The sequence below is a fragment of the Ischnura elegans genome, chromosome 5 (genome assembly GCF_921293095.1).
Source record: "Ischnura elegans chromosome 5, ioIscEleg1.1, whole genome shotgun sequence".
Classification (NCBI taxonomy): Eukaryota; Metazoa; Arthropoda; class Insecta; order Odonata; family Coenagrionidae; genus Ischnura; species Ischnura elegans.
The window spans coordinates 47,626,803-47,640,778 of NC_060250.1; the positions used below are offsets into that span (position 1 = coordinate 47,626,803).

The 13,976-nt window shown below is 38.9% G+C and overlaps 1 protein-coding gene across 1 annotated transcript in view; it reads right to left on the bottom strand.

Annotated features, from left to right (window-relative positions):
• Positions 1–13,976, bottom strand: part of LOC124158824 (E3 ubiquitin-protein ligase HECW2-like) — a 54,029-nt gene that overhangs the window by 10,452 nt on the left and 29,601 nt on the right. The window contains exons 10-16 of the mRNA XM_046534169.1: positions 13,016–13,284; positions 7,509–7,709; positions 6,414–6,680; positions 4,992–5,090; positions 3,697–3,889; positions 2,038–2,236; positions 936–1,134 (exon numbers count right to left, since the gene is read on the bottom strand). Coding sequence (XP_046390125.1) covers positions 936–1,134; positions 2,038–2,236; positions 3,697–3,889; positions 4,992–5,090; positions 6,414–6,680; positions 7,509–7,709; positions 13,016–13,284 — 1,427 coding nt within the window. The remainder of the gene's footprint in view (positions 1–935; positions 1,135–2,037; positions 2,237–3,696; positions 3,890–4,991; positions 5,091–6,413; positions 6,681–7,508; positions 7,710–13,015; positions 13,285–13,976) is intronic.

Sequence of the window (13,976 nt, forward strand, 5' to 3'; positions counted from 1 at the left end):
ATAAAGCCCAATAATCTTAAGAACTCTCAAGCAAAACCACAAACGTTCATGTTACCAAAAGAGAAACATAAACCTGCATTTCTGAATAATATTTCCTAGGTTGAATTTCTTTGCCTAATTGTTAGCATTTAAGGAACTAAGACTCAGGGCTTAAGTTTTAATTCACAGTTGGAAAATTTCATAATGATGATGTTAAATGATTGCAGAGAAGCCAATTTCAAAAATATTTAGCTCATTCAACAACTGTGTTCAGGAAATTCATCTAACTACCCAGAGACAGACCAAGATTGGGATAGAGGAAATGAAAACTCTGAGGAAAGTCAAGAAAATTAACACAAGTGGAAAGCAAAATCACTAATGCATCACTGGGTGGGATACAGTAATTCGGAGGGATTGGATTGATGTGGTGGCTATAATGTTGGCTTCACACCTTGTAGGTCAGGGTATATGCCATCTTTCTGTAGGACAGCTATCTGAAAAGTCGTATAAGTGAGGTACTTCTGGTCACAGGACTGGAGAAACACATTTCAAAACCGAGGTTACCATATAAATGAAAAATGGTAATAAGGAATGTAGGAAATACATTCTTTCTTATGCCCCATAAGAACGAAGATATTTTTATGAGAACAAAAAAATTGGTGTATAACTGAGGTCATCGTATATCCGCGATTCTAAGGAATTGTGAAATAAAGTCAAGTAACAGTAGTAGTACAGAAATAAAGTCATGTAGCACCAAGTCCAACTGCAAAAAAATGCCCCCCTTGCTGCTCATATGCAGTAACTACGCAGTAACTAACAATCACTTAACCTTTCAAGGCATCTCCTTCCTCAGTGGGATGTTCCACGCTTTCTGATCTCCATACAATGATTTAGACTGAGTGTGATTGCAATATTATCTAGGGACAACAAATAGGTAAGTGGAGGACACTACTCACCGAGGGAGGCTATCTGGCTTTCCCCACTTCTCAATGCAAAATTTCCGCGGTCCTGTCGAGCCACGCAGAGCAGAGAATCCTTCATAGGGCACACTCGAAGTTCCTGTGACAAACTGCAGGAGTCTTAGTCGCTGCTCATTTGAGAATCTCTCCATGGCCTGCCAGAACCACTGAATCACTGGGTGGTTGTCGTGGTAACCTGCAGGGATACCCAATGAACACAATCAGATAAAGGAGAAGAACAATGTCAGGAGGAAGGACAGGAAGAGGAGGGGTGCCAAGACGACCCATGGCATCACAATCAGTTTTATGCACTTAATAGAAGTCACATGTACCATCCAAAGGACCATACTTGAAATGTCCTCAACACAGAACTCAAGTAAGGTGATCTGAAATATTTCTATGGTGACTTGAACCCAGGCCCGCAGGGTGAGAAGTCACCACAATCCCCATGGAGAAAATCTAGCTTAATGTACCTGATGGCCAATTTGTTTATGATTATGATACAGACTGAAAAATCAAAGAGACCTATATTTTTCAGATTTTTTGATGTGTCACCAACTTTTCATCCTCATCATAATGAAAAAGTAATCAATATATCGTACAGAAGTTGATAATATAATGGGCTACTAACAAGAGGGTGGTCACTGATTCCCATCTATTCATCCCTTCCTTAAATAACTGGCTTCATGTGGCTCTTTGCAGTACCCATGAGTATTTCATTTTCTCAACAAACGGCTATTCCCAAAAAGTCACTGAAACAGAACTCAAATGACATCACTTACTCATGAAAAGGCAGCAACTTCTTCATCTTTTACTTTCAAGAGAATGGCTGAATGAGGAAGACTTTTTTCATCATAGCTCATCTCTCCTAATCACCTAACGATTTACTTTAATTAATAACTAATTTAGACCTGAGTGAAGGACCACGTTGCCAACTGTCAAGGTTTTTTAAGAGTCCATGGACATTGAGGTGATGCATGATGGCCTATAAAACATCACAATTGGCAGAATACAGAAACGCCCTAGAATGAGAAGCCATGATAAAATGACAATCATCTTTGTCTGACTCGTGTATTCACACATCAGCATTCATCCATACCAGATCGATACTCAGTGTTTTTCCGCCAGTCCGCAAAGTCGATCTCTGCCGTGCCAGCAATCACCAGCTCGAGTTCGCGAGCATCAAAAACAGACACAAGCCGAGGATCGACCACCTCATAGAAGCCCCGCACCAAAGACTCTGTTTGCTCGCCTACACCACGCTCCAGGCGCCAACGCACCACACGCTCCAGGTACTCCTGTAAATCAGAAAATAGCACCATCACACTGCATAGCCATCCAGCATCAACAAGACAACATTTTTCAAATCCACCAACTAAGTAATTAAAACTCAATTTGTTTTTTTTTTTTTTTTATAGATGAGCTCACCACCAGAGGGGGTAAGCCACATTTCATACATTTGCCTTTAAGCATTTACGTTATATAAATAATAAAAATAGTTATTTGTTCCAAGAGGTCACAAGTTCAATGGCCATAGGAAAGCATCAACGGTATCATGAAATGCCTTCAACAAATCAAAATATAAGGAAATTTAATCAATTGGCTACCACTGAAAATAAATAGAAAATAGAATTTTGTATAAGAGTTTATGAAAGAAAATCATTAAGATGGTAGCATTTTTTACTCATTATATATTCTTTGAGAGCATATTTAAAATCTTCAGGAGGGGGACACTTGATGAGTAAAGGAAGTTTGCACTATTTGTTTATAGGCATGACACCTATGTATGCCTTCTTTTTAGACTTTCTTTTCAAATGATTACTGGTTCTTTTGACACAATTTCACACAGGATTATGCACATGACAAATTACCCAACTTTACTTCATTAGGCATTGACACCTCAACTCGTTTATTGCCTCACCAACAATAGATGACCATATCAAGCTTAACTTTGCGGACATTGGTTACATTCATACCAAAATATAAGCAAATAGTTATTTTCTTCACAATTTTAATTACTCAACCGCTCAACATTTTGGCACCTAGTTCCATTACTTCATATTTTATAATAACTCTATTGTAGTTTTGAATTATTATAGATATTTTTAAACTACAACAGAGCCAGCCATTAAGGGCGAGAGACAGAGAGCAGTTGCTAACCCCTACCTCCTGGAAGTTCATTTCACCCTCCTCACCAAAGTTACAGTCTACCCTTTCAAAGCATTGCCCTAAGATTGTACAATCCTTATCATACACTCACAATCGTCATTACAGATTATTATTTCTGTGTAATCATTACCGTATTTCTCCGAATATAGTCGTCCCCCCCCCCCCCCTAATTTTGAGGCTTAAGTTTCGGGAAAAGATTAAAAAATGCGTTTGAATACAGTTTACTTTTACCACAGGCATTTTTGGAAAAAAAAGGGGGGACTATATTCAGACATATACGGTATATAAATTCAGGAGATCTACACGTTGTGATTATAGTTGCTGATGCTTACCACAGTTAAACATGAATCTCATGAGAAAAATTCATGGGCCAATGTCTATTTAGCAATGGCCATAATCTCTGGCTGGCCATGAAATCTTTTGACCTCAACTAACACTAAATATCTTTCTGAATACTTCAGTCTGACAATTTTCTCAGCCTGATAAATGTTTATCTCAGTTTTTCAAGAGAGCCATTTTATTGTGTCTCTTTCCAAATTTTGACCGATAACAACACATGAACTTGGGAAAAAGAGCAACAAGAGCCAACCTTCTTGTTCTTCTCAGTGACAGGGAGGTTTCGTCCACCAGCCTTCAGCTCCCTCTCTGCCACACGACCAAACACTTCCTCAGTGACGGCAAATGTTAAATCCAGGAGCCCCGTGATGTCATTTTCCTTAATCCACAGTAAAGACTGGTGAAACTCACCATCAAGGGACTCAAGGTCACTCAAAGACACAGGGCTGAAAAAAGTTGCCAAGTGATTAATGTCACGACTAGCAATCACACATCTAAGTGTGAAGAATATTGACACCCAGTAATCAGAATTTAGCAGGGTTGGTGTGTAAACAAAACTGCACTCATGCATGATGCGAATTGATGAAATTACTCAAATAACTTTTTATTCACTAAATTCAGAGAATTTTAGCAGCTACTGCAATATTTTGAGTAAAATACATATCACTTTTTCAAAATTAAACTCATTATACTTTAAGGAAAAATGTGAATTTTTTTTTAGTCTTATTTTGATGTTTACGAAAAGAGACATGGTAAAGTTGTTATTCCATACGGATACAAAGTGCTTGCTAACCAATGTGAATAAATACTTTTATGTATGAGTTTCCACCACCAACAACCTATTTATAATGCATGGACAGCACACACAAACCAAAAGGGAAATATTGGCATTGCATAGGATAAAGAACGACACCATAATTACAACAAATCTAAATCTTAAAAAAATTGATGATTTTAAATTTCCTTGAGAGAAGCCCTATTACACAATATCTACAGAATATCTTAAGTCCAGCAGTCAATCACTCCAGAACTACTTATATATGCAATGAAATGGGTGATATGGGTGACATTTCAATTAAACATAGCACTATTGTATTTGAGTTGAGTGGGTCTCCATCAGTGGCTTCATGGGGCCTGAGGGGGCCCAAACCCCCTCAAAAATTTGTCATGGGGTGCGGAAAAAATGTGCCAGGCTTGTCGATTTTCCCCACAGTGTCCAGATCTCGATATTTGAGTGAACAGGGTTCTAATGTTGATCATATGACTCTTCTAAAATGCTTAAAAAACTTAAAACTCACTAATTATAAAATTTCCCGGGGCACCCCGGTTTGGGCCCCCCCAATAATTTTTGTAAGTCGGCATCCCTGGTCAGGAGGAATTTGTAAGGTTTGACAAGAGTAATTCTCGAGTCATTATTGAGATAGCACGAGCTACCACAAATGATACCTTAAAAAATACCGTTTTGAGAAAAATCATAAGTTGGAAACCATAGTTTCCTACAAATGAGAAGAAGAGCATTGATTTCCATCCATCAGGCATTAAACTTACAGTCGAAGGAGAGCTTTGTAAAAAGGACGAGTGAAGAAGGCATCGAGAAGGTACTGATGTACGAGTGCCAGTCCAAGGACTCTCCCACTGAAGCGAAACCTGGAAAGGGAAGAGAGAGAATAACTACATGCTATTTCACACAGTATAAAATATCTAACATTATATTCATTTCGACACTTGAGAATCATTTTTAAGGCCATTTCTTATAAATAAACCCACTGTTTTCAAATTACAAAATGGGCCATCAACATTACAGCACCAATCTCCTGACGAACCTGCAAGCCATATTTCTTAACATTCAGAGTCCTCTCCATAACCTACACATTATTCTTAGAAGCAGTAATACTGTCGGATCCAGATTTAACATCTTCGAATTCAATGTTTTTCCACATTTAGTGTTTATTTTTTGGGGTCCCGATTCATTCCATACTCGAGCAATGTAAAAAATATCTTTATTTAGCATTTCCACATTCTGTGTTTTTCTCTATTATAACTATTAACTCCATATTTTACTAGCAATTGATTCATTATATCAAAAAATGCGCCATCAAAAATTTTGCATTAGCAAACATCCACCACTTTAAAGTACCCAATATCCAGCTTTTTTCTTGAGTTTCACAAAATGCTATTTTTTGAGTAGGCTAACATGCACATTAATTTTCATCAAAATCTGAGAGGTTACAGGTCAACTCAGTTAAGTTAGCTAGGAATTAAGGAAAAAGAGAACAAATTCTGTGGAAGAGTGTCGAACAATTTGTATTGATGTGAGCACGGACTTGGTATCGTCCAGCTATAAATATATGTCCTATCACTGTACAACAGCAGAAACCATATTCCAGACATTGCGCCAAACAGTCGCATCTCACAAAGTTGCACAAGTGGTAATTTTAGTGGGATGCACTCATGTGAGCATGCAGCACAGCCTGCAACACTTATGAATATTACACATAGAGCTCTCATGAAGGCAAGTGACATGCAATAGGGTGGTGCAGAGGTGTCCTTAGTTCACTGGGTGACCCCTATGCTCATTAACTGTATTCAACTGAGGTTCCCAAGTAATTTCGAATAACAAATGCAAGAGCTCTATATTGTACATTTTCTCTTCGCAGACATGGTTGCTGGGTGAATGTGTGAAATAAAGTGGAAATGGTCAAAAATTCTATCCTCATTATTAAACATAACCTACATATATGGCATTCCCATTGGACTAAAACAATCTTCTTCATATTTATGTGAATGAAAGATTTGTTAAACAATGTCAACATTTCTCCTACCAGTTGGAAATGAAATATTTGAAAAGTCCAAGATCTGAGGACTGTATATGACGTAGGATTCATGTCAAATGCGAAGTAAAAAAGCATAAACTGAAAGTACAATTTTTCATCAGTTGATTCATGCATTTAAGGAATATGGAATGCTCACCACTCATGATGATTGTCCACAAAGGCAGACATAGGGGACACCTGGACCGTGTATGTGTCATTGGCCGAATACTCAAAGAGGCCATAATAGGGGTTAAAGAGTTCTCGCGACAGAAGGAAAAAGAATTCACGAGATGGCCCACCATAGTCCAACCCTTCTTCTCGATCAAACGTCACATACAGCTTGGACTTCTGCAGCTCTTTCTTTGAGGCAGACATTATCTTGTTGAATGCATCTTCCAGCAGATGCTCACGGCGTATGTGCAATCTATAAATAAGAGTGATGATAATAGTAATAACAAATTTATTTCACCAATGATAGAACATACATCTGCATGGCTGAAGTTAAAGAAAGAATAAAATATAATCACATACACATATTATGAAAAAAATGAACATCAAGTTTGAGATTTTCCAAAATAATTTAATTAAAATAACATGAAAGATTAAGACAGAGAAGGATTAAGACTACAGGAAGTTTACACAAGGAACAACAGATTGCAAGGGCATGGAAACTCAGGGGGATTCCACTTACCTACAACAAATTAGATTCAAAATACATTCTCCAATTATTCAGCAATACTATATTATCATTTTTCAGACGCATGAAGTTTGAATTTCTTTTTAAACAAGGAAAGTGAGGTGTCATTTTTTTATTTCTTCAGGAATCTTATTGTAAAGGTAAGAGGTATAGTGGTTGGGACATTTATGACAGGGAGAGCTGGAGTACTGATAGGAGAGGATATAATTTCTTGATTGGGTGAGGTGATCATTGTGATGCAAAAATGAGAGCAGAAGGTCACAAGTACAAAGATCATATAATGTCACACTGAACTGCAGGATTAACACTAAAGAAAGACAGAGCAGAAAAGAAGTTCTCAATTCTTCGATGTTATGAACAGCTTTTGTAATTCTGCCGATGAAAATAATGAGTAATCACGTAGGAGTAATAACTTTTAGAAAATTTAACACAAAAATGGCCAAAAAAACAACAAGCACATCAAAAAAGTAAATGTTTGGTTAATATGCAAACTTCAATTTACTCCCATACAATGATGATTAATCAAAGAAAATGCATATTTGAAATTAAACTTACTTCAGTTTTCCTGGTCCCTGGCCATATCCTTTGGATTCCAGCTTGCGGTAAAAATTCCGGAGCTTGGCTTCAAAATCCCTACGGTAGGGGGCAGGGGCTCGAGCGTTGGCTCTTGACAGGGCTGGCGAGGCCTGAGGTGAAGGCTGGGGAGAGGAACGAGGGGAGGACGGCACGTACGACATGATCTCCTGCTCAAAGAGACTGCAAATGATCAAAAGAACACTGGATGTCAAATTCAAGGATATTCCCATGTACATGAAAATTGGGAGTCAATAGGTTACTTGGGTCAGGTTTGCTAGAGGATTTTTTCGGGCACGCTTGAATTTGTAGTATGTTCGTATCTCTGAAAGTTCGTATATTAGAGTGGACACAAAAACAATGTTTTATTTTTTTCCTGGGGAACCCTCTTAAAGTTACTGAAGGCCTAAATATGACATAATCAAAGTTTCAAATGGTACAGTACCTACCAGTAATATGGCAGATATTTGAATACTAATAGGAACTGGGACATATATTGTCAATGTCACATAATCACATAAAGAATTAAATATATTATTCATACCACTAGAAATATAATAATCAGGGAAACTCATTAAATATAAAAGAACTGGCTTTAAACAGCAATATGAAATTCATTGTTGAAGATGAAGAATGTTAGAAAGTAGTGATGGGTCGATTCCAAAATTTTATCGATTCCGATCCCGATTCCGATTCTGACATTTCGATTCCGATTCTACCGATACCGATTCCATCGATTCTGATGCCATAGGCTCCAAGAAAAATATCACTTAATTCCAGGCAACAAGAAAACCACTTTAAAAAATATTACTCTGTGAAAGAGTCAGTCAAACAAAAGCATCTTTTATATCATCACTATGTAATTAAAATATAATAGCTAAATTTCAAAACAGAACATTCCTGAAAAGTGATGTTACATGATAGGTATTACTTTAGAATATTAACACTCATGTTTAAATTTAAAATAAAAGTATCTCCTTTAATATCTATCATTTATTGATAATATCTTATCATTATCAATAATGTCTCACAAATTTAGTCTCCTTTTACAGACTTTAAATTTTTGCTCAGATATAAAAGCATCTTCACTCTGTCAGCTGAAAGAGTGAAGATGCTTTGCTTTCTAGGATAGCCTAGGATATCCTAGGATAAAGCCTGTTGCATTTTACATCACATATTTTCCTGCAGAACTAAATGTCTTTCCCTGAACACAGTGGATGGCGGTATGGCAAGAAACCTCTTCGCTAATACTTTCAGCCTTTGGTAGGAGATACAAGTCTTTCAGTATTTCCCAGGGAAGGAATTTAGTGGTGCATTCATCTATGATAAATAAGCTTCACTTCAGCTTCAACAGTGACTTTGGGTACTTTTCCAAATGCATCACTGTATCTTGACTATATACCTGTCACAGGCTCCCTAGTCTGCATTTGCTCCTTTGGAATATAAAAGGGATTTCCAAGTAGCACTTTTTGATCTCGAGTTGAGTTGAAAATTACTCGCAAGTATCGAGTCAAGTATGATAATTTCTGAACCAGGCAATACAGCAATGCATACTACAATATATTCTACTCCAATTTTCTATGATGAATGTCTAGCCTAATGTAAGAAGGAAAATATAATGAGGATCGTGCCCTATAATGAGCCCTGAGTATAGTAATTTTCACAGCTATAATAAAGATTACATACTAAGTATATGAATCATGTAATATTTGGCCCTTTCAAATTCTCAAGCAGAAAATCTAATTATTCTACATGCTCAGCCAGCAGGTTTTGACATCTTCATGTTACAGTATTACTGCCTGCAGAAATTTGGCTTTTGCTACACACTTATGTGACTGGGCAAGTACTTTCCTACCAAAATTGGAAGATTTTGGAGACTTGGAATTTTTATTAAAAATAATATCAGCGATTTATTTGGACCTTGAATCTTCATGGAATTCAAATGGACGAAGCGAACGAACTATATAGAACTAAACTTGAGTTTTGTAGAGCCAAAAAAATTCTATACTTCGCACGTCATTTAATCAGGGTTAAAGTCTCTTGCTTTTTTAAGTTCAAGAAAGAAACTAAACGCTACAAATGAATATCACATCGGACGGATGCAGTAATAAAAAAGGCTAAAAGATGCCTTGTGATATGAAAACTCCCCCTTCCGCGCGACTCACCTCGGCGAAGGTGGAAAGGGAAAAAGGTAGAGATGTGCGAATAGTATCCGCGAATACTCGAATACCTCGAATATTAGAAAGTATTCGATATTCGAGGTTTCGAATAGTTATGCAAAAAGTACCGCCTCGAATACCTCGAATACTTTGAATTACGCGTCATACACTGTCGCACGCACGTCGTTGGTAGTTGACTCGGAAAAATGTAGAGAACTGTAGTCATTTAGTGCTCGCAGCGCCGTTTTACGCAAGTTGACGAATTACATCAAATTCGTGGATTTTAGCGGTGAAAAGAGTTCGACGAGGGGAACCGAAAATGGTCGGGTGAAAAAATCCGAAACCACCAGGAGAACCTCAGTGCCGTGGGATAGCAACCTTAGGGCATTTCCCACGATCCGCTATCCCCCTCCATTCAGCACTCGCCTCACCCACTCTGACGCTTTCCTCTTCTCCGAAATCAAACAAAAGGTCCCAGCTCGCGCAGGGATCGCATTACGAAGACCCCTGCTTCGAAAAAAATATCGAGTTACGAGAACAATAAAAACGTGTTTCACGCCCTCCCCCTTTTTCTCACCCACTGACCTTTTTCTGGCTACCTGCTTCGAAGTTACCCATTTCTGGAGGTCAACTGCTGTGTGAGTACCGTGGGATACTTACATTAGCGCATTTCCCAAGATCCGGTATCCCTCTCCATTCAGCACTAACCCCCCCCCTCTGAGGCTTCCCTCTTCTTCGAAATAAAAAAGGTCACAGCTCGCGCAGGGATCATATTACGAAGACCTTAGCTTCGAAAAAATACCGGGTTACACGGGAACAATAGAAACGTGTTTCCGGCCCTCCCTTTCCTCCCCCACTGACCTTTTTTTTCCTACCAGCTTCGAAGTTCTCCATTTCTGTGGAGGTCAACCGCTGCATGAGTCATCTATTAGCACAAAAGGTGTCTAAGAATAACTTTCGTCAATTGATGTTACACCTTTATTGAATTGAAATATTAGTAATGTGCGCGTAATTTTAAAAAGAATAAGACCAAACACGACGTATTTCTGAGTTTATTTAAGCATTTTACGCAAAGAAATAAATGTCAAAATACGACGGAGACCTAGCATTCTGGCGAAACTCGATATGAGCAGCAGAGCTTCTCGGAAGTTGATGCGGTATTTTTTTCCGAAAACATATATCAAGTTACAATTAATGAGTGGTGCTATAAATCTTTATTTTTACAGTCCCAGACAAAGGGATATTTTCACAGAATATTTGGTTTCTCCCTGATAGCAATTCCAATTCATCTTCTTATCTCGTGAGAACTCCCAAAGATGGACTGAAAATAATTGAAGAAAATCCGGTGGAAAAGAGCTTGTATTTTGCAAAATGCCTCAGATTGTCAGCTAGCACTTGGCAGCAGAAGTGGGGGTAAAGCGATGTTAGTTGAATTAATTATATGCCCAATTGTTTCCATAAAATTAAAATATTCATTAATCAGCTAAATTCCTGTTCGAATCCTTTAAAGTAAATCAAAATTACTCCCCAAAATCTTGAGTTGCCTGCTGCATAGGCAACCGAGTCAAACATTCCAGCATTCATCATTTAGTATTCGAGGTATTCGAATATTCGAGCAATGATTTAATATTCGAATTCGATATTCGAATTCGAGAAATCTGCTATTCGACCCATCTCTAGAAAAAGGGTATCAGTTGTTGCCTTTCGTGGCAACAGTTCATTTTTCTCTCTCTTAAGCATGCTGACTTAATTTCTTCATTTTACTTCAATACCCGAGCCATATTTCTTATGCGTGGGATGGTTCCGAAAAATATCCAATCCTTAGTATTTTCTTTCGAGTAATGCGCTAAATGGCCTATTCGATCTATACATAATCCTTTATAACATCCTCAATTTAGTGTTTTCAGTCAATTAAGACGATTATCCATGCTTTACATGACGATTTTCAAGACTAATGTTTTAAAAAACTTGAAAAATCGGCCTCAGTTACCCAGCCTCAGAGGTCCGCGGCGTGTAGGTCAGCCTTGACGCGCGATTAAAAATCGCTATAATTTCCTTCGTCGCAAACTTTTTTCCAAGATTTCTACTTAGTAATCTTTAGAAATCTCTACTTTATATTGTGGTTCAAATTTTCCGAGTTATATTTTTCGTAAACGAAAGATAATATCTACTTTATGTCAAATTTCACGTGAAAAACAGGTCGGCCATTTTGCGTTGTAAAACCAGACAGATGAGAGCCAAAATCTTCAAAAGTCATTGAAAATAAAGGGAAAGCACCAGGTCAAAGGAATATTGCGGTTCTTTATTCCATTAAACTCATACCAACGCAAAACCACCTGGATAAATTCAAAGATGTTTTGAGGAAAAACGATATCTCGCGTGGCATTGAAAAATTGGTCATGTTTGGGCCACTGTATCTCACAAAAGGGTCGTAATTACGTAAAACGGCATATAAATCTATATCTGGTAATAATTTATGAGTATTTACGCTAAGTTTCAAGTCTCTATCCCCAAAAAGGTCATTTTGGACTTCATTCCAGCTTTTTCCGATTTCGGACCAGTGCGCGCCGGGTAGGAAGACGATCGGCCGCCGCGGCTGCCGTAAAGGTATTCGGCGCCCATGTCGACAACTATACAAGTGTATTCGGCAAGCTGAAACTACCAGGCCAAGGCATTAGGATGACTTATCGGCTTTAAAAACTGCATTATAACACGAGTTTCATGATAGCGCTTCCTGTCGGCAGATCGCTGGACCTACTATACTCGAAAGCTCTATAACCTTAACTACTCGACTCGACATTCATAATGCTACTCGAAACGCTCGAGTACATCCCAGGAAGATATGTGTTTTGTTATCACGATTACAAGGCGCGAAAATTCAAATGACTTTTGGGAACGCAGTCGTATATTTTGTGGTTTGAAGTACTACTGGAATCGGAATCGATTTTTCACCTTGGCAAGTACTCGTTTTCGATTCCGGTTCTTGGCCGAGAATCGAGGAATCGAACCGACCCATCACTATTAGAAAGTTTTTGTGATGAAATTTGCAATATCACTTTTGTTTCCAAACTTGAGAAATACAGTCAATCCCTTTTCCTCAGAAATAATCCATTAGCGGCACCAAAATCAACTGCCTCTCCTGAGTTCTTTTTTGCTTTGGAGCTTCCTTAATTCAGTAGTGGGAGTTCAAGAGTTTAGACCCAGCACAGGGACAGGACTCTGCTGCATTGTCATATTGGCTGGAAAATTTTTGCCAACGGAGTGTTAACTATTTTATGAACAAAAGTGTACCGCGTAAACAACCTAGCGCTTATGAATTGACTGAGTTACCTGAGTAGGATGGTGAGGTCAACATCATCGCTCAGTCGATCCAGTGCTGCCGTCCCCTCGACACGCACTGCATTCACCTTGTCTCGCAGCACCTGTCTTGAGCCCACGGCCGGCTGACGCTCCCGCAAGATGTCCATGATGTTCGGCTGCCTAAGGAAAGCCACCACCTTTTCGTTGTAAGCTGTGGGTATGTCAGGAGTGTGTCCAGCACGCAGGTGGCCCCCAAGGCACGAAGTGGCAGGTGTTGGTCGAGGGGGCAGTGCAGGAGCCTATCATGGCAGAGAGTCAGCAGAAACACAGAAACACATGTCAAGACAACTGGAACGAGACTCCTAGGGCGGGCTCGCGAGGATACACTCCCGGGGGCAGGGTCTGTAAGCGCGAGCTTTTTACCTCTGCACCCAGAAGGGGGAGGACAGGAAGGAGAAAGGAAGGAGGCGCTGCCGCGATTGGAGCCCGACGACGCCTCCTGGGAGGGGATAGGGAAGGAAGGGAAGGGACGAGGAATCCCGCACCGTCACATAAGCGGGCGGGTCCTACCATCAGCGAAACCGGGCAAAGCCATTAATGTTCTAACGATCTTGGGGGATCATTCTATGAGGAAGAGGGATCCAACGATCAAATCGTTAGAACATGTCAAGACAGTAAGACGAGTAAGTAAGTTTGAGTATGGTTCTGTATATAATCAAGAATAATAAGAAAAAGGTCAAGTAACAGCAAAATTGTTGCCCTCTGACATTATGGCAATAATTCCACCAGTGGATCAAAGAGTTATTGCGGTGATAAAAAAGCAAAATCTAGAAAGACTATTAGAGTTCTGCCAAAGGAAGATGAGAAATCAATAAAATATGTTGTAAGCTCATGGAATAGATGATTACATAGCTAGGTGGGTATTTGACACAATCATTATTAGGTGAGCTTGTTTTGGACATGAAAGGATGCTTCCATTTTATTTCCAACA